At 45.3% G+C, this 20800-nt stretch overlaps 1 protein-coding gene across 2 annotated transcripts in view; it reads right to left on the bottom strand.

Annotated features, from left to right (window-relative positions):
- The window catches only part of LOC126215222 (platelet endothelial aggregation receptor 1-like), a 154660-nt gene extending 141348 nt beyond the window's left edge, over nt 1-13312 (bottom strand). The window contains exon 1 of one of the 2 annotated variants that reach the window (XM_049941888.1): nt 13091-13312. In XM_049941888.1, the coding sequence (XP_049797845.1) occupies nt 13091-13191 (101 nt within the window). In that variant the 5' untranslated portion in view covers nt 13192-13312. The remainder of the gene's footprint in view (nt 1-13090) is intronic. The other variant, XM_049941889.1, reaches the window with a different exon arrangement.
- Between the last annotated feature and the right edge of the window lie 7488 nt (nt 13313-20800).

Here is a 20800-nt window from a genome sequence, read left to right as displayed (position 1 = left end):
TCAACAATACAATCTCGGTGCTGACGGGCCCAGGCGAGGCAAAAAGCTTTATGTCATGCAGTCATCGAGGGTACACGAGCGGGCCTTCGGCTTTGAAAGCCCATATCGGTGACGTTTCACTGAATGATTCACACGCTGACACCTGTTAATGGCCCAGCATTGAAATCAGCAGCAATTTGCGAAAGGGTTGCACTTCTGTCACTCTGAACGATTCTGTTCAGTCGTCGTTGGTCCCGTTCTTGCAGTTTTTATTGTGGCCGCAGCGATGTCGGGGATTTGATGTTTTACCGGATTACTGATATTCACGGTACACTCGTGAAATGACCGTACGGGAAAATCCCCACTTCATCGCCACCTCGGAGATGCTGTGCCCCATCGCTCGTGCGCCGACTATAGCACCACGTTCAAACTCACTGAAATCTTCATAACCTGGCATTGTAGCAGCAGTCACCGATCTGACAGCTGCGGCAGACACCTGTTGTCTTATGTTGGCGTTGCCGACCGCAGTGCCGTATTCTGTCTGTTTACATATCTCTGTATATGAATACGCGTGCCTACAACAGTTTGTTTGGCGCTCCAGCGCATTTCGATTGTGCAAGATGTGAGAGTCTTCCTACACGCCGGTCAGGAGCCCAGAGGCGGAGTAATATAAGACTGAAACTGGTTGCACAAGTAACATAAAACTGGAAATTTAGATGGCTGAAGGTGTTTCGATTTGACGTTTTAAAAATAATAATGTGTTCATTAATGTAATTACTAATCAAACATGTTTCACATCATTTCGATAAAATAATCGCGCAAATGATCTACGGAAGTATAACTATCTTACTATTATATGGTGGTCATGAATGTTCAATGTATTAAATGTGACTGTAATATCCTTAGGGTCATTAATTATATATTGACATTTTGGAATGAAATGTAAGCAAGACGACACTCCATTACGCGTTTTATATCAGGTTGTTTGGATGACGGAGGGCGCGGCGTGTGTTGAGTTGGCGTAGCAAATCAAATGATTTAAATGGCTCTGAGCAATATGGGACTCAACTTCTGAGGTCATCAGTCCCCTAGAACTTAGAACTACTTAAACCTAACTAACCTAAGGACAGCACACACATCCATGCCCGAGGCAGGATTCGAACCTGCGACCGTAGCGGTCGCGCGGTTCCAGGCTGAAGCGCCTAGAAGCGGTCGGCCACGTGGGGTGGCCTTGCGTAGCAAAAGGCAGGAGTCGAGAGCAGATGTTCGCTGCGTGCAGACGTGGGTCATTGTCATGTGTGAGGGGGTGTAACTAATAGCGCACACACGGTGCGTAAGGAAGTGAGGTTTGATGTGTGTATTATATTATCACCATGTGATCAAAAGTATCCGGACACCTGGCTGAAAAGTTCGCGGCGCCCTCCATCGGTAATGCTGGAATTCGATATGGTGTTGGCCCACCCTTAGCCATGATGACAGCTTCCGCTCTCGCAGGCATACGTTCAAACAGGTGCTGGAAGGTTTCTTGGGGAATGGCAGCCCATTCTTGACGGAGTGCTGCACTGAGGAGAGTTATCGATGTCGGTCGGTGAGGCCTGGCACGAAGTCAGCGTTCCAAAACATCCCAAAGGTGTTTTATAGGATTCAGGTCAGGTCTCTTTGCAGGCCAGTCCATTACAGGGAAGTTATTGTCGTGTAACCACTCCTCCACAGGCCGTGCATTATGAACAGGTGCTCGATCGTAGCAAATTGTTGTCGGGTTTCCAGCTGGATCAAACTGTCATTTGAACACAATATTTCAGCTGTCCATCTGGCCGCCATCAGGTGAGAAAAGCTAAGCTGGTCTCGCTCTTTCTGACTTCCAATGCATATAAAGGTAAAGTCATTTGCGAGTGGAATCAGTTATCAGCGAGAGCAGCGTAGCTTTTCTCACCTGAAGCTGGCGGCCAGGTGGACCGCTGAAATATTGTGTTCAGATGACAGTTTGATGCGGCTGGAAACCCGACAAGAATTTGATATATAATACGCCAGGAAAGCCTACATAGTCACTGGTGCTCGGTCGTGTTGAAAGATGCAGTCGCCATCCCCGAATTGCTCTTCAACAGTGGGAAGCAAGAAGATGCTTAAAACATCAATGTAGGCCTGCGCTGTGATAGTACCACGAAAAACAACAAGGGGTGCAAGCCCCCACCATGAATAACACGACCACACCGTAACACAACCGCCTGCGAATTTTACTGTTGGCGCTACACCCGATGGCAGATGACGTTCACCCGGCATTCGCCATGCCCACACCCCGTCATCGGATCGCTACGTTGTGTACGGTGATTCGTCACTCCACACAACGTTTTTCCTCTGTTCAATCGCCCGATGTTTACGCTCCTTACACCAATCGAGGCGTCGTTTGGCGTTTACCGGCGTGATGTGCGGCTTATGAGCAGCCGCTCGACCATGAAACCGAAGTTTTCTCACCACCCGCCTAAGTGTCATAGTACTTGCAGTGGATCCTGATGCAGTTTGGAATTCCTGTGTGATGGTCTGGATAGATGTCTGCTTATTACACATTACGACCCTCTTCAATTGTCGCGGTCTCTGTCAGACAACAGTCGAGGTCGGCCTGTACGCTTTTGTCCTGTACGTGTCCCTTCACGTTTCCACCTTACTATCACATCGGAAACAGTGGACCTAGGGATGTGTGTGTGTGTGAAATCTTATGGGACTATACTGCTAAGGTGATCAGTCCCTAAGCTTACACACTACTTCACCTAAATTATCCTAAGAACAAACACACACACACCCATGCCCGAGGGAGGACTCGAACCTCCGCCGGGACTAGCCGCACAGTCCATGGCTGCAGCGCCTGAGACCGCTCGGTTAATCCCGCGCGGCGGACCTAGGGATGTTTAAGGGCGCGGAATTCTCGCGTACAGACGAATGACACAAGTGACACCCAATCACCTGATCACGTTCGAAGTCCGTGAACTCTGCTCTCTCACGACGTCTTATGACTACTGAGGTCACTGACATGGAGTACCTGGCAGTAGGTGGCAGCACACTGCACCTAATGTGAAAAACGTATGTTCTTCGGGGTGGCCGGATACTCTTGATCACATGTCGAGAGAGAATGCGTAAGACGCTTGCCTGACTCATGCCACTTCCGCTTGCGATTGCGCGGTAGCTAACGTGCGCATCAACTGCAGCAGCAGCAACAACATTAATTTCTCCCTCTTGTGTCGTCACTTGTTTCTTTCCATTACGTCGTATAGGTGTTATACTACCACTTTCACGTAACTGGTTGAAGAAGTTGATAGATAACTGCCGAGGTGGTTAACGTTTTCTGAGATAACTTGCCGCACTCACCGTACATGAATGAACTGTATTCTTTCCACACTACTCGTACACCATGAACGTTACGGCTGAACAAACGTACATGTAAATAACAAGTCTGTTTGAATGACCATTTACAAAACAAGTTGTACACGTAAATATTCCGAAAAACTTCTACTTCTGCCGACGTTCGGATTTATGAAATTTTGAACAAATGAACATGTAGACACTGATACAAAATTGCATTAGAATACGCTCCTGTTTTATACACCTATTTTCAATACATATAATATATAAACATACATATAATAAATAAAGGGGAAACGTTATTACAAAAATCTGGAAAAGTTCTTGATCGATTTACTTCAAATTTTTACGCAATACTCTGACGAACTCTAGGGATTGATCAATGAGAGGATGCAGAACCGAAAAGGTCTAATGAACGTATGTCCGGAAATGCATGGTCTCCATGATAGAGACCATTTATTCAATCATATTTCGTTACAGAGACTGAGGTCTAATACGTGCCGGCCGAAGTGGCCGTGCGGTTAAAGGCGCTGCAGTCTGGAACCGCAAGACCGCTACGGTCGCAGGTTCGAATCCTGCCTCGGGCATGGATGTTTGTGATGTCCTTAGGTTAGTTAGGTTTAACTAGTTCTAAGTTCTAGGGGACTAATGACCTCAGCAGTTGAGTCCCATAGTGCTCAGAGCCATTTGAACCATCTAATACGTGCTGTACCATGCAGCCAGAATTACTGTATGCATGGTTTCCTCCTGGAGGGTTGTACTGTTCCTTATACTTCATGTTCTAGCACCCTCTCCTGTCATGGTAGTTGGTAATATTGTGTCCGGTGTTGTGGATGCGTTGTACACAAATGCTGCGTATTGGAATCGAGAGCTTGCCGACGTAGTGTTTAAGTATGGAGAGGCAAATGGCAACGGGCGGCGGGCAACAAGGTTGTGTCAGGAGATCTATTCCCTCCGACAACAGCCACAGCGTTCAATTTTGCAACAGTGCTTCGCCGTTTGTCTGAGACAGAGTCGTTTTAGGAAGCAGGAAATCATGAAGTATGTACCCCAAGTCTTGGGCGAAAATGTGATTAACACTGTGCAAGGTGACCGCCGTGTCAGTACCAGACAGTACAGGGTGAGACAGACGGCCGTGTGGAACAATCTCCGTGACAATTGTTACTCCTTTATCCCTTACATCATGTGCACGGCTTACTAGCGACAGACATCCCACATCGAGAGCAATTCTGTGACTGGTTTCTTCACCAGGCAGCAACGGTTCCGGGATTATATATATGGTGAGTCACCTAACGTTACCGCTGGATATATTTCGTAAACCACATCAAATACTGACGAACCGATTCCACAGACCGAACGTGAGGAGAGGGGCTAGTGTAATTGTTTAATACAAACCATACAAAAATGCACGGAAGTATGTTTTTTAACACAAACCTACGTTTTTTTAAATGGAACCACGTTAGTTTTGTTAGCACATCTGAACATATAAACAAATACGTAACCAGTACCGTTTGTTGCATTGTAAAATGTTAACTACATCCGGAGATATTGTAACCTAAAGTTGACGCTTGAGTACCACTCCTCCGCTGCTCGATCGTGTGTATCGGAGAGCACTGCAACATACTTCGCGTTTCTACAGAATGATCTGCCAACGTTGCTCGAAAATGTCCCACTGGAAACGCTTCGACGTATGTGGTATCAGCATGATGGTGCACCTGCACATTCCGCAATTAACACTAGGCTGACCCTTGATAGGATGTTCGACGGGCGTTTCATAGGACGTGGAGGACGCATAAATTGGCCAGCCCGTTCTCCTGATCTTACACCTCTGGACTTCTTTCTGTGAAGTACGTTAAAGGAGAATGTGTACCGTGATGTGCCTACAACCCCAGAGGATATGAAACAACGCATTGTCGCAGCCTGCGGCGACATTACACCAGATTTACTGCGGCGTGTACGACATTCATTACGCCAGAGATTGCAATTGTGTGCAGCAAATGATGTTCACCACATTGAACATCTATTGGCCTGACATGTCGGGACACACTCTATTCCACTCCGTAATTGAAAACGGAAACCACGTGTGTACGTGTACCTCACCCCTCATGGTAATGTACATGTGCGTCAGTCAAAAATACCAATAAAAAGGTGTTAGCATGTGGACGTAATGTGCTGTTCCAGTCTCTTCTGTACCTAAGGTCCATCACCGTTCCCTTTGGATCCCTACGTAATTCGGTGCTCTCCGATACATACGATCGAACAGCGGAGGAGTGGTACTTAAGTGTCAACTTTAGGTTACAATATCTCCGGATGTTATTAACATTTTACAATGCAACAAACGGCATTGATTACGTATTTGTTTATATGTTCAGATGTGCTAACAAAACTAACGTGGTTACATTTAAAAAAAAACGTAGGTTTGGGTTAAAAAACATACTTCCGTGCATTTTTGTATGGTTTGTATTAACCAATTACACTAGCCCCTCTCCTCAAGTTCGGTCTGTGGAATCGGTTCGTCAGTATTTGATGTGGTTTACGAAATATATCCAGCGGTAACGTTAGGTGACTCATCCTATATACACTCCTGGAAATTGAAATAAGAACACCGTGAATTCATTGTCCCAGAATGGGGAAACTTTATTGACACATTCCTGGGGTCAGATACATCACATGATCACACTGACAGAACCACAGGCACATAGACACAGGCAACAGAGCATGCACAATGTCGGCACTAGTACAGTGTATATCCACCTTTCGCAGCAATGCAGGCTGCTATTCTCCCATGGAGACGATCGTAGAGATGCTGGATGTAGTCCTGTGGAACGGCTTGCCATGCCATTTCCACCTGGCGCCTCAGTTGGACCAGCGTTCGTGCTGGACGTGCAGACCGCGTGAGACGACGCTTCATCCAGTCCCAAACATGCTCAATGGGGGACAGATCCGGAGATCTTGCTGGCCAGGGTAGTTGACTTACACCTTCTAGAGCACGTTGGGTGGCACGGGATACATGCGGACGTGCATTGTCCTGTTGGAACAGCAAGTTCCCTTGCCGGTCTAGGAATGGTAGAACGATGGGTTCGATGACGGTTTGGATGTACCGTGCACTATTCAGTGTCCCCTCGACGATCACCAGTGGTGTACGGCCAGTGTAGGAGATCGTTCCCCACACCATGATGCCGGGTGTTGGCCCTGTGTGCCTCGGTCGTATGCAGTCCTGATTGTGGCGCTCACCTGCACGGCGCCAAACACGCATACGACCATCATTGGCACCAAGGCAGAAGCGACTCTCATCGCTGAAGACGACACGTCTCCATTCGTCCCTCCATTCACGCCTGTCGCGACACCACTGGAGGCGGGCTGCACGATGTTGGAGCGTGAGCGGAAGACGGCCTAACGGTGTGCGGGACCGTAGCCCAGCTTCATGGAGACGGTTGCGAATGGTCCTCGCTGATACCCCAGGAGCAACAGTGTCCCTAATTTGCTGGGAAGTGGCGGTGCGGTCCCCTACGGCACTGCGTAGGATCCTACGGTCTTGGCGTGCATCCGTGCTTCGCTGCCGTCCGGTCCCAGGTCGACGGGCACGTGCACCTTCCGCCGACCACTGACGACAACATCGATGTACTGTGGAGACCTCACGCCCGACGTGTTGAGCAATTCGGCGCGGTACGTCCACCCGGCCTCCCGCATGCCCACTATACGCCCTCGCTCAAAGTCCGTCAACTGCACATACGGTTCACGTCCACGCTGTCGCTGCATGCTACCAGTGTTAAAGACTGCGATGGAGCTCCGTATGCCACGGCAAACTGGCTGACACTGACGGCGGCGGTGCACAAATGCTGCGCAGCTAGCGCCATTCGACGGCCAACACCGCGGTTCCTGGTGTGTCCGCTGTGCCGTGCGTGTGATCATTGCTTGTACAGCTCTCTCGCAGTGTCCGGAGCAAATATGGTGGGTCTGACACACCGGTGTCAATGTGTTCTTTTTTCCATTTCCAGGAGTGTATACATGGTGTTACAAAAAGGCACGGCCAAACTTCCAGGAAACATTCCTCACACACAAAGAAAGAAAATATGTTACATGGACATGTGTCCGGAAACGCTTACTTTCCATGTTCGAGCTCATTTTATTACTTCTCTTCAAATCACATTAATCATGGAATGGAAACACAGCAACAGAACGTACCAGCGTGACTTCAAACACTTTGTTACAGGAAATGTTCAAAATGTCCTCCGTTAGCGAGGATACATGCATCCACCTCCGTCGCATGGACTCCCTGATGCGCTGATGCAGCCCTGGAGAATGGCGTACTGTATCACAGCCGTCCACAATACGAGCACGAAGAGTCTCTACATTTGGTACCGGGGTTGCGTAGACAAGAGCTTTCAAATGCCCCCATTAATGAAAGTCAAGAGGGTTAAGGTCAGGAGAGCGTGGAGGCCACGAAATTGGTCCGCCTCTACCAATCCATCGGTCACCGAATCTGTTGTTGAGAAGCGTACGAACACTTCGACTGAAATGTGCAGGAGCTCCATCGTGCATGAACCACATGTTGTGTCGTACTTGTGAAGGCACATGTTCTAGCAGCACAGGTAGAGTATCCCGTATGAAATCATGATAACATGCTCCATTGAGCGTAGATGGAAGAACATGGGGCCCAATCAAGACATCACCAACAATGCCTGCCCAAACGTTCACAGAAAATCTGTGGTGATGACGTGATTGCACAATTGCGTGCGGATTCTCGTCAGCCCACAAATGTTGATTATGAAAATTTACAATTTGATCACGTTGGAATGAAGCCTCATCCGTAAAGAGAACATTTGCACTGAAATGAGGATTGACACATTGTTGGATGAACCATTCGCAGAAGTGTACCCGTGGAGGCCAATCAGCTGCTGATAGTGCCTGCACACGCTGTACACGGTACGGAAACAACTGGTTCTCCCGCAGCACTCTCCATACAGTGACGTGGTCAACGTTACCTTGTACAGCAGAAACTTCTCTGACGCTGACATTAGGGTTATCGTCAACTGCACGAAGAATTGCCTCGTCCATTGCAGGTGTCCTCGTCGATCTAGGTCTTCCCCAGTCGTGAGTCCTAGGCTGGAATGTTTCGTGCTCCCTAAGACGCCGGTCAATTGCTTCGAACGTCTTCCTGTCCGGACACCTTCGTTCTGGAAATCTGTCTCGATACAAACGTACCGCGCCACGGCTATTGCCCCGTGCTCATCCATACATCAAATGGGCATGTGCCAACTCCGCATTTGTAAACATTGCACTGACTGCAAAACCACGTTCATGATGAACACTAATCTGTTGATGCTACGTACTGATGTGCTTGATGCTAGTACTGTAGAGCAATGAGTCGCATGTCAACACAAGCACCGAAGTCAACATTACGTTCCTCCAATTGGGCCAACTGGCGTTAAATATCTGTGAGAAAGTAATGTTATGTTTCTTCAACAGGTGGCAGCAGTGGCAAGGAAGTAACTGCAACATGACGGATGTGAGTTTCAGCTTTGAAGCGCGGAAACAGATAATTAAGTGGTACTGGAAGTTTGAGAATGTAGCTGCGGTTCGAAGACAGTGGAGAAGTGACCTCCAGTGGACTATTCCGGCCCACCCATTCCGACTGCACCGATGACTGCACCGATGCTGATGATTCGCTGTCACTACACCGTGGAGTTTCTGCATTCTGTCTCCACCTTCAAGGTTAACAATTACACGTCTACGAGACAAATTTGAAATTCATGGAACAGTGTGTGATGTACATAAAGGTCGATCAGGGCGACCTCGTACAGCTACAAGTGACGATTCCACAACTGCGGTCTCGGAACTGTTTCGGCGTTCGCCTCGAAAATCTTCAAGGCAAGCGGCACGTAAGAGTAATGTAAGTGCTAGTAGTGTGCTACGCATTCTGAATAAAGGCAAGTTTCATGTGTAGATTCCAATGCTGGTGCAACACCGAAGTGACGACGATACAGATCGGAGGTTAGAATTTTGTGAATGGGTTCAGGAGATGGTGAGACGTGAACCGGGATTTATGGGTAGCATAATTTGGTCGGATGAAGCCCAATTCAGACTCAATGGAACTGTCAATAGGCACAACTGTGTGTACTGGGCTGAAGATAATCCTCACATTACAGTTGAAAACGCTGTGAATTTGCCTCAAGTAAATGTGTGGTTTGGTTTGTCTGCAAGGCGACTCATTGGGCATTTCCGCTTTGAAGGTACTGTTACTGGAGAAACGTACCTAACAATGCTTGCTGACTCCATATTCCCTGCCATTCGTGCATTATACGATAATGGTGAGTTTTATATCCAACAAGATGGCGCCTCGCCGCACTATCATAGGGACGTACGAGCATACCTGGATCACAATGTGCCAGGCCAGTGGATAGACCGCAGGGGACCAATCGAGTTTCCTGCACGCTCTCCAGACCTCACGCCGCTGGATTTCTTCTTATGGGGCACAGTAAAAGAAGAGGTGTACAAACGTAAACCACGTAACCTGGACACACTTTGGAATGAGATTCAGGCGGTGTGCGCAGAAATCTCATTGGACACTTTGGTACGATGTACGGAATCAGTGTTGACTCGTACTCAGAAATGTATTGATGCTAAAGGCCACCAGTTTGAACATTAATCACACTTGCGAAGTACATTTATTTTTACAATTGGACTGTAAGTTTTTCATTTCCAGAAATTTAACATTGTACAACGGGAAATAAATTTTCTATAACGCTTCAAACTGTGTATACATTTTTTTGACGCACCCATATTGAAACGTTCTTAGCAAGTAGGAAAGTTTTGTTATGGCTTATCACCTTATGATTAGGACTACTACAGAATCTGAATTGGCAATAAAAATAAACAAGTTTCAATGTCAGAGAGAGAGAGTGAGGGGGGGGGGGAGGGGAGGGTGGAGAAACGGACATAGAAAGCGGAAAGGAAGAGACGGAGAGCGTGGAGTAGGTCATGGACAGAGAGAGGAGGAAGTAGAAGGAAATGGACAAAGCGGCAGGAGGGGATGGACGGAGAGAGGGAGATGAGGAGTTCAGGGGGTGTATACAAGTCGCATTCATATTACAAAAGTGTGCTTTCTGTTCCTTATTTTCCATTTAATCTGGACGAGCGACAGCAACGCGTTACAAGAAACAGCTAGCAACACATAAAATCTCAAAAGTGGTACAATTTGGTGGCTCTCCCCTACTTCTACATCTGCCTCTGACTCTTCAAATAGTTCAAGTGGCTCTAAACACTATGGGACTTAACATCTGAGGTCATCAGTCCCCTAGACATAGAAAGTATTTAAACCTAACCTAAGGACATCACACACATCCATGCCCGAGGAAGGATTCGAACCTGCGACCGTAGCAGCAGCGCGATTCCGGACTGAAGCGCCTAGAACCCCTTGGCCACAGCGGCCGGCCTTCTGACTCTCCATTCAGCATAGCATGCTGCATCCTCCCTAGCAATAAATCCTCATTCCAGGCACAAATTTCGCCAGATACTCCATACGTTGTTGCTGTTGTTGTGGTCTTCAATCCTGAGACTGGTTTGATGCAGCTCTCCATTCGATTCTAACCTGTGCAAGCTTCTTCATCTCCCAGTACGTACTGCAACCTACATCCTTCTGAATCTGTTTAGTGTATTCATATCTTGGTCTCCCTCTACGATTTTTACCCTCCACGCTGCCCTCCAATACTAAATTGGTGGTCCCTTGATGCTTCAGAACATGTCCTACCAAACGATCCCTTCTTCTTGTCAAGTTGTGCCACAAATTCCTCTTCTCCCCAATTCTATTCAATACCTCCTCATTAGTTATGTGATCTACCCATCTAATCTTCAGCATTCTTCTGTAGCACCACATTTCGAAAGATTCTATTCTCTTCTTGTGCAAACTATTTATCGTCCACGTTTCACTTCCATACATGGCTACGCTCCATACAAATACTTTCAGAAACGACCTCGTGACACTTAAATCTGTACTCGATGTTAACAAATTTCTCTTCTTCAGAAACGCTTTCCTTGCCATTGCCAGCCTACAGTTTATATCCTCTCTACTTCGAGCATCATCAGTTAATTTTGCTCCCCAAGTAGCAAAACTCCTTTACTACTTTAAGTGTCTCATTTCCTATTCTAATTCCCTGAGCATCGCCCAATTTAATTCGACTACATTCCGTTATCCTCGTTTTGCTGCTACATATGATCGTACTATAATAATAACCGTTGGTGCACTTCTGAGTGAAATGCTTTTCGGTAGCTCAGAAACACTGCAACCACGTCAATGGGTCGGCTTTCAGGATCAAATACGAGTTGCCGCGATTTGGATTTCGCACATGATGCCGGAATCTGTCCTGTTTCGCACGTACGGGGTCGTTCCGTTGTTGATGCGTGGGTGTAGGACGTTCGAACTGAGCGAGGTGGTGCAGGGGTTAGCACACTAGACTCGCATTGTGGAGGAATCCAGCGATCCTGATTTAGGTTCTCCATGATTTCCCTAAATCGCTTCAGGCAAATGCCTGGATGGTTCCTTTGGAAGGGCACGACCGACTTCCTTTCCCATCCTTTCCTAATCCGATGGGACCGATTACCTCGATGTTTGGTCTCCGTTCCCCGTATCAACTTGTTGTGGTCTTCAGTCCTGAGACTGGTTTGATGCAGCTCTCCATGCTACTCTATCCTGTGCAAGACTCTTCATCTCCCAGTACCTACTGCAACCTACATCCTTCTGAATCTGCTTAGTGTATTGATCTCTTGGTCTCCCTCTACGATTTTTACCCTCCAAGCTGCCCTCCAATGCTAAATTTGTGATCCCTTGATGCCTCAAAACATGTCCTACCAACCGATCCCTTCTTCTAGTCAAGTTGTGCCACAATCTCCTCTTCTCCCCAATTCTAATCAATACCTCCTCATTAGTTATGTGATCTACCCATCTCATCTTCAGCATTCTTATGTAGCACCACATTTCGAAAGCTTCTATTCTCTTTTTGTCTAGACTATTTATCATCCCCCGGGTTCCCGGGTTCGATTCCCGGCTGGGTCAAGGATTTTCTCTGCCTCGTGATGACTGGGTGTTGTGTGCTGTCCTTAGGTTGGTTAGGTTTAACTAGTTCTAAGTTCTAGGGGACTGATGACCATAGATGTTAAGTCCCATAGTGCTCAGAGCCATTTGAACCATTTATCATCCACGTTTCACTTCCATATATGACTACACTGCACACAAATACGTTCAGAAACGACTTCCTGACATTTAAATCTATACTCGTTGTTAACAAATTTTTCTTCTTCAGAAACGCTTTCCTTGCCATTGCCAGTCTACATTTTATATCCTCTCTACTTCGACCATCATCAGTTATTTTGCTCCCCAAATAGCAAAACTGATCTACTAGTATAAATGTCTCATTTCCTAAGCTATTTCCCTCAGCATCACTATATTCCATTATCTCCGTTTTGCTTTTGTTGATGTTCATTTTATACTCTCCTTTCAAGGCACTGTCCATTCCGTTCAACTGCTCTTCCCTTTGCTGTCTCTGACAGAATTACAATGTCATCGGCGAACCTCAAATTTTTTATTTCTTCTCCATGGATTTTAATTCCAACTCTGAATTTTTCTTTTGTTTCCTTTACTGCTTGCTCAATATACAGATTGAATAACATCGGGGATAAGTTACAACCCTGTCTCACTCCCTTCCCAACGACTGCTTCCCTTTCATACCTCGTATCAACTAGGATCTTTGAATTGACTTACTTGGCTGTGGTGTAGCATATGTTTTGAACTCGCTGTGGAGGAGCCGACATGGCGCTGACTGCCATGATGACGATGACGCAGACGAGCAGCGACGGCGCCATGCCTCCCCAGAGTCCTCCTTCATCAACTCTGGCAGACTAACAGACCGTGTCGCACTCCGCCGTGTAGAAACATCGCCGTGCGGCGTTGACGGTCCGCATTCCACTGGTCGAAGACGGCTGTCCGCGCCTCGAAGGGGAACAACTGACGCAATGAAAGTTCCGGGTTGTGTGCAGCGGCCGCAGATAGCTCTATCAGGAAGCCAGACTCGTGTCCTGTCCACACACGTTTCCTCATCCATGCAGCTGGTGCGACGCAAAACCCCTCAGCTCTGAAAGGATTGGGTGTTTTTGAGTCATCAGTGTTCTGACTGCTTAGATACGGCCCTCCACGAATTCATCTCCTCTTCCAAACTCCTCATCTCTGATTAGCACTTGCAACCTGCGTCCTCAATTATTTACTGTCTTCCTTTCCAATTTTTACCCTCTACAACTCCCACTAGTACCATGGAAGTCATTCCCTGATGTCTTAATGTTTTAACAGATGTGCTATCAAAAATGGTTCAAATGGCTCTGAGTACCATAGGACTCAACATCTGTGGCCATCAGTCCCCTAGAACTTAGAACTACTTAAACCTAACTAACCTAAGGACACCACACACATCCATGCCCGAGGCACGATTCGAACCTGCGACCGTAGCGGTCACGACGTTCCAGACTGAAGCGCCTAGAACCGCACGGACACACCGGCCCGCAGATGTGTAAGTAGGCTGTTTAGGTTTTTATGTTGGTAACGCCATGTAGCTCTCTGTATGAAAATCACTGACTGTGCTGTGTGCAGTCTGTGGCTGGTGGGCATTGTTGAAATAGTCGCTATTGTAGTGTTGGGCAGTTGGCTGTTAACAGCGCGTAGCGTTGTGCAGTGGGAGGTGAGGCGCCAGCAGTGGTGATGTGGGGAGAGAGATGGCGGAGTTTTGAGAGCAGATAATTTGGACGTATGTCCATCGGAGACAGTAAATTTGTAAGACTGGATGTCATGAACTGATATATATATATATATATATATATATATATATATATATATATATATATATATATATATATAATGACGTTTGAACGCTATTAAGTTAAATACATTGTTCTTTATCAAAATCTTTCATTTGCTAACTATGCCTACCAGTAGTTAGTGACTTCAGTAGTTACAATCTTTTATTTAGCTGGCAGTATTGGCGCTCGCTGTATTGCAGTAGTTCGAGTAACGAAGATTTTTGTAAGTGATTTGTGAAAGGTATAGGTTATTGTTAGTCAGCGCCATTCTTTTGTAGGGATTATTAAAAGTGAGATTGCGTTGTGCTAAAAATATTGTGTGTCAGTTTAATGATGATCAGAATAAGTAAAGAGAGAAATGTCTGAGTACGTTCAGTTTTGCTCAGCTGTTTGAAAATCAAATAACGTAAGTGGTTTACCAGCACAGTAATTCATAAATTTTTCTAAGGGGACGTTTCAGATGTTCTGTCGTTCCGTCCCTTCTCCTTATCAGTGTTTTCCACATATTCCTTTATTCTCCTATTCTGCGTAGAACCTCCTCATTCCTTACCATACCAGTCCACTTAATTTTGAAAATTCGTCTGTAGCACCACACCTCAAATGTCTCGATTCTCATCTGTTCCGGTTTTCCCACAGTCCTTGTTTCACTACCATACAATCCTCTGCTCCAAACGTACATGACGCGCGGGATTAGCCGAGCGGTCTGGGGCGCTGCAGTCATGGACTGTGAGGCTGGTCCCGGCGGAGGTTCGAGTCCTCCCTCGGGCGTGGGTGTGTGTGTTTGTCCCTAGGATAATCTAGGTTAAGTACTGTGTAAGCTTAGGGACTGATGACCTGGCAGTTAAGTCCCATAAGATTTCACACACATTTGAACATTTTTTCCAAACGTACATTCTCAGATTTCTTCCTGAAATTATTGTCTATTTTTGATAATAGTAGATTTCTCGTAGCCAGGAATGTCCTTTCTTCCAGTGCTTGTCTGCTTTTCATGTCCTCCCTGCTCCGTAAGTCATGGGTTATTTTACTAACTAGATAGTAGAATTCCTTAACTTCATCTACTTCGTGACCACCTATCCTGATGTTAGGTTTCCCGCTGTTCTCGTTTCTGCTACTTCTCATTACTTTCGTCTTTCTTCGATTTACTCTCAATCCATATTGTGTTCTCATTAGGCTGTTCATTCCATTCAGCAGATCACGTAATTCTTCTTCACTTTCACTGAGGATAGCAATGCCATCATCGAAGCCTATCCTCGATATCCATTCATCTTGAATTTTAATTCCACTCCTGAACCTTTCTTTCATTTCCGTAACTGCTTTTTCGATGTATAGATTGGACAGTAGGGGACAAAGACTACACTCCTGTCCTACACACTTTTTAATCCGAGCACACCGTACATGCTCTTCCACTTTTATTATTCCCTCTTATCTCTTTGTACATGCTGTATATTACCCGTCTCTCCTTACAGCTTGTCGCCAGTTTCCTCAGAATTTCGAACATTTTGCACCATTTAGCATTGTCGAAAGCTTTTTGCAGGTGGACAATCTTTATTTTTCTTTAGTCTTGCTTCCATTATCAACTGCAACGTCAGAAATGCCTCTCTGGTGCCTTTGCCTTTCCCAAAGCCGAACTGATCCTCATGAGACTGAAAAAATAAAAAAAAGATAAAAAAACTGGACAAATGCTAGAAAGAATCGCGCACTATATATATATATATATATATATATATATATATATATATATATATATATATATATATATATATATATATAGGGTGATTTACTAACTATTGCCACCAAGAATAACTCCGAAAGTATCATAGGAGCTGAAAAGTTTGTGGGACAAATGTTGCATGGGACAACGGGGGGGGGGGGGGGGGGGTAATATGACGGTTTTTTTGTTGCTAAAAAATGGCTCTGAGCACTATGGGACTCAACTGCTGAGGTCATTAGTCCCCTAGAACTTAGAACTAGTTAAACCTAACTAACCTAAGGACATCACAAACATCCATGCCCTAGGCAGGATTCGAACCTGCGACCGTAGCGGTCTTGCGGTTCCAGACTGCAGCGCCTTTAACCGCACGGCCACTTCGGCCGGCTTTTGTTGCTAGGTGGGGTCGTTTCAGAGATATGAAGATCAACCTTTTTTTTTTTAACTGGATGCTACAGTTTGGTCCTTATTTTCTGACAGTGGCTATAGAGACGCATCCAATGATGTGTAAGAGTAAGGCCTTTGAAGATCAACGAAGGTCACAAAGGTGGCATGAACGTCCATTTGCAGATGGTGTTCGAAGTGATGACCATTGGTATCAATGCAGTGCTGCAGTCTTCTTGTCATGGATTGAGTGGTATTCCTTATCACATAGACACTTAGCACATGCTCTGACAATTCTCTCTCTCATATCTTCGGGTGTAGTGGGAACGTCTTTATAAACAATGTCTTTTACGAATCCCACAAGAAAAAATCCAGAGGCGTAAAGTCTGGCGGGCGAGCCGGCCACGACACATCTCCTCCGCGTCCACCCCAACGATTTGGGAATTGTCTCTGCAACTCATTTCTAGCCATCAGCGAAAAATGTCCCGGACACCCATCGTGTTGATACCACATTCTGTTCCTTGTTCCTAGAGGTATTTCTTCCAATAACAGACCTAATGTTTCTTCCAGGAATATGGTCTACTTCCTACCATTAAGATTTCCTTAGATGAAATAGGTGCCTATAATTCTGTCCTCCAGAATCCCACACCATACATTCACCGACCACGGTTTTTGGTGTGCAGCTTGCCGCAGCCAACATGGATTTTCAGTTGCCCAGGAATGCATGTTATGCAAATTAACATTTTCATGGTTCGTGAATGTAGCCTCGTCAGTAAATAAAACCAAATTAAGAAGTGTGTCATCCCTCTGAATCCGAAGTTGAGCCCGTCGGCAGAATTCAATGCGACGCATACAATTCACACCAGTTCATTCTTGGTAGAGACTGATATGGTAAGGATGATACTTACGGCGATGCAGAACACGAACAACACTACTCTGGCTCATGCCAGATTCCCTTGCGATTTGTCGCGAACTAACACAAGGATCTCGAACGACAATGGCAAGAGCATCAACTTCCGTTTCCTCGTCAGTAACTTTCCTTTGCTGGATATATTTCCGATGCGTTAAAGATCCATTTGCTCTCAATTTATCATACACATATTTAAATGAACGACGTGTAGGGTGAGTGCGCTGAGAATATCTTTCAGCGTATAGGTCTCTAGCTCTCACTGAATTTCATTGGCATTCTCCATAAATGAGAAGCATATCGACTTGTTCTTCGGAGGAATACACCATTCACATTCGCTTGATTCGACGATACTAATCTTACCGTTCCTATTAGTGTTGCATTGCGAAACAGTCGAATGGTGTCAGTGGCACGTTAGATAGATACGCCGTATTCGGCGAATATTTACTATTTGCTTCTGTAAATTGATGTTCATGCCACATTTGTGACCTTTGTTGACTTTTAAAGACCTTACTGTTACGCATCATTGGATTCGTCTCGATAGCCGCTATCAGAAAATAAGTGCCAAACTATAGCATCCAGTTTAAAAAAAAAAGTTTATCTTCATATCTCTGAAGCGACCCCAACTAGCAACAAAAAACCTACGTCATATAATGGCCATCGTCCCATGCAACTTTTGTCCCACAAAACGCACAAAATTATCAGCTCCTATCATACGTTCTGAGTTATTCTTTCACCCACCCTGGGAATCGACACTCATTTTTTTTTGCCCGTTATCAATATGAATACTGGCAAGATATCGGTTCCGGGAGTTCCAAGACCATGTCGAAACCTCAACTCCTCAGAGGAGCTCGGACATAGAAAATGGAGCGAGCAGGGGACTTTATATATGGAGATAAAAACATTTAATAAAACATTCTTTTATTTACTTGCTAAAACGTGACTACAACTTACTGTTTGGGTTTGCACGCGATAATGTTGGTCTGCCATGGTTCTGACGTACGACGAATGCAATGAATGTTTAAATGGCAAAAGGTGTTTTCTACGTGATGTAATTACAATTTAACAAGTTTCAGATTTTTTTCTTTACTTACATTGTGAAACCTTATTTCTTGGCCATTTTCGCTATCCCTAGGTCAACGGAAATCACCCATAGGTTTTGATGAACCAGTTTTCGAGTATCAAAATATGCGGCATAAATGACCGAATCTTTTGACTGCATTGACTTAAAAGGCTTGAAGTCTTCGGAGCTCGATAGGCCACCCTGTCCTATAGAAAAAGGGATCTTAGAAACGGACAGACAGACTGACGCAAAAAATTATAATTTTTTTTTTCGTGTGAGATAATGACAGGCTAAATTTCGGACTTCTCCCTTTAGTTGTACTGTGAAATCTTACTTCTTACCAAGAGTGCTATAGATTTTGATGATCGAGTTTTCGAGTATCAAAATATCTTACATAAAGAGCCATATCATTTGATTAAAGTGACTTAAAAGCTAGGAAATGTTCACGTCTGCACGAGACGGTAGACCCCAGTACGTGACATACATTTCAGTGTAATACGTCTACCCGATCCTGAGAAAAAAGGATTTTTAACAGTCGGACAGCCTGGCAGATTGACAACAAAGCTTTCGTATAATGGTTACGTTCTTACATACTGAGGCACAGAACCCTAAAAATACAGAAAAGTTACTCGCTCCTGTGAACGGGAACGCGTTATGCAGGTCTTGGATCCACCCGCGTCCATCTAGAAAAGTTTTTTTCAGAGTTTAACGAAGGCGATGTTGGCCTGATGTATTAGACGATGCCCTTTGGCTACACTGTCTAAAGGATCGTTCTAAGAAATACCAAATTAAGATCAACCTGAAGATGCCTAAATAAGGCGAAACGCGTAGTCGAAAAATAAAAAACTAAAATTGCAACCAAGAGTGTTTTTAACCAATACTGTAAAGGATTCGTTTGCTGTATGCCACATATGGGTTGGAAGAAAAGTTAGGGTGGTGATTTTAACGCTTCAGGTGTTCTACATTGTCTCCCCTAACTTGAGTACAGTACAGAGAATGTTAACACAACAAAGCGAACCTCTCAGAAACTGCCTTCTTTGGGATGTTGTTATTAGTTAGTTGGTTACCTCCGTGTTTCGCGGATCGCTTGCACGATAGATCGTAACAATGTCGAACCAGTCATTTTACATTCACATCCAACTTAATTTTTAAATATGTCTGCATGCTGACTGTTTGTGAGGTTTTTTTCGGTTCTGTACGTCAGTCAATAAAAACAAGGAACCCTTATAGGATCACTTTCTTGTCCAGCCGTCGGTCTCTTTGTCTGTCCATCCGACTGTTAAAAAACGTCTCAGGAACGGGTAGCCGTTTCAAGCTGTAATGTGTGTCACACTGTCACATACTCAATAAAAATGGGGTGGGGTGAGAGGCTGGCACACTGCGAGTTACCTGAATGGGAAGCAAATTGGTAGATGTAAATATACAGACAAACAAATGAGTACAATTTCAGAAAAAAACTGCATATTCGATTCAGCAGTAAGAGATTCACAATTTGAGAGTTTGTCTATCTCTGGTCCTTTATGCAAGGAGTTATTCGGCTTGACATTGACTGATATTTATTAGACGTCCCCCTGAGGGATATCGTGCCAAATTCTGTCCAAATCGCGAGCTGGTGGGAAGAGCTCCAAACGTTGTCCATTGGGGAGAGATTTCGCTACCCTGTTGGCCGAGGTACGGTTCAGCAAAGCACGAATACAAGCAGTAGAAACTCTCGTCGTGTGTGTGTGGCCATTGTGTCGATGGAATGTAAGTCCAGGACGGCTTGCCGTGAAGGGCAACAAAACGGACCGTAGAATGTCGTCGACGTACCATTGTGCTGAAGGGTGACGCGGAAGACAACCAAAGGGGTCCCGCTCTGAAAATAATTGGCAGCCCCGACCATGACTCCTGGATGTCGGTCCGTATGGCGAGCGACAGTCTGGTTGGTCTGGGGAGTCTTCAGACAAGTCTTCGGCGTGGACCTCATTGACTGGAGCAGAATTGTCTTCAGTGATGAGTCCCACCTCCAAATGGACCTCGATGACCAGCGGTCAGCTGTCTGCCTGCGTATCTACATGTACATCTGTCCATCTTCTTCCGCTCCCTTTCTCTTTTCATCCTCGTCTTGTCCCCTCTCGCTGTCTATCTCTTCTCCCCCCCCCTCCCCCCCGTCTCTGCCTATCTTAACCTTCTCCTCCCTCTCTGTCCACATTTTTAAGAGATTAGTAATTAAAAAAGTGCTATTTTTTGGTTAGGAAACTTGGCTATGTGCAAGGCGGATTGAAGGAAACAAGTTTCCATACGAACTTAATTATCTATGTACACACTCTGTACACCATGCAAACTGAGGTTTTCGAGGATTTTTCCTGTTATCCTATCCATACTGGAAAGTTATAAAAATTTGTGACATAAATGTCCGTATCTTTTGTCTGTCTTGCCAGACAGTCTCAAAGTTAACACAAAGGGACTGTAGACTTTACTATGTGAAATAAAATTTCAGCTTGATATCTCTATCCGTTCCTGAGAGGAAGGAGTCTATAACAGTAGGATAATAAATGACCAAAAAATGTGTTTTTCGTGCGAC

The sequence above is a fragment of the Schistocerca nitens genome, chromosome 12 (assembly GCF_023898315.1).
Source record: "Schistocerca nitens isolate TAMUIC-IGC-003100 chromosome 12, iqSchNite1.1, whole genome shotgun sequence".
NCBI classification, from domain to species: domain Eukaryota; kingdom Metazoa; phylum Arthropoda; class Insecta; order Orthoptera; family Acrididae; genus Schistocerca; species Schistocerca nitens.
This window is presented reverse-complemented; position numbering and strand designations above follow the sequence as displayed.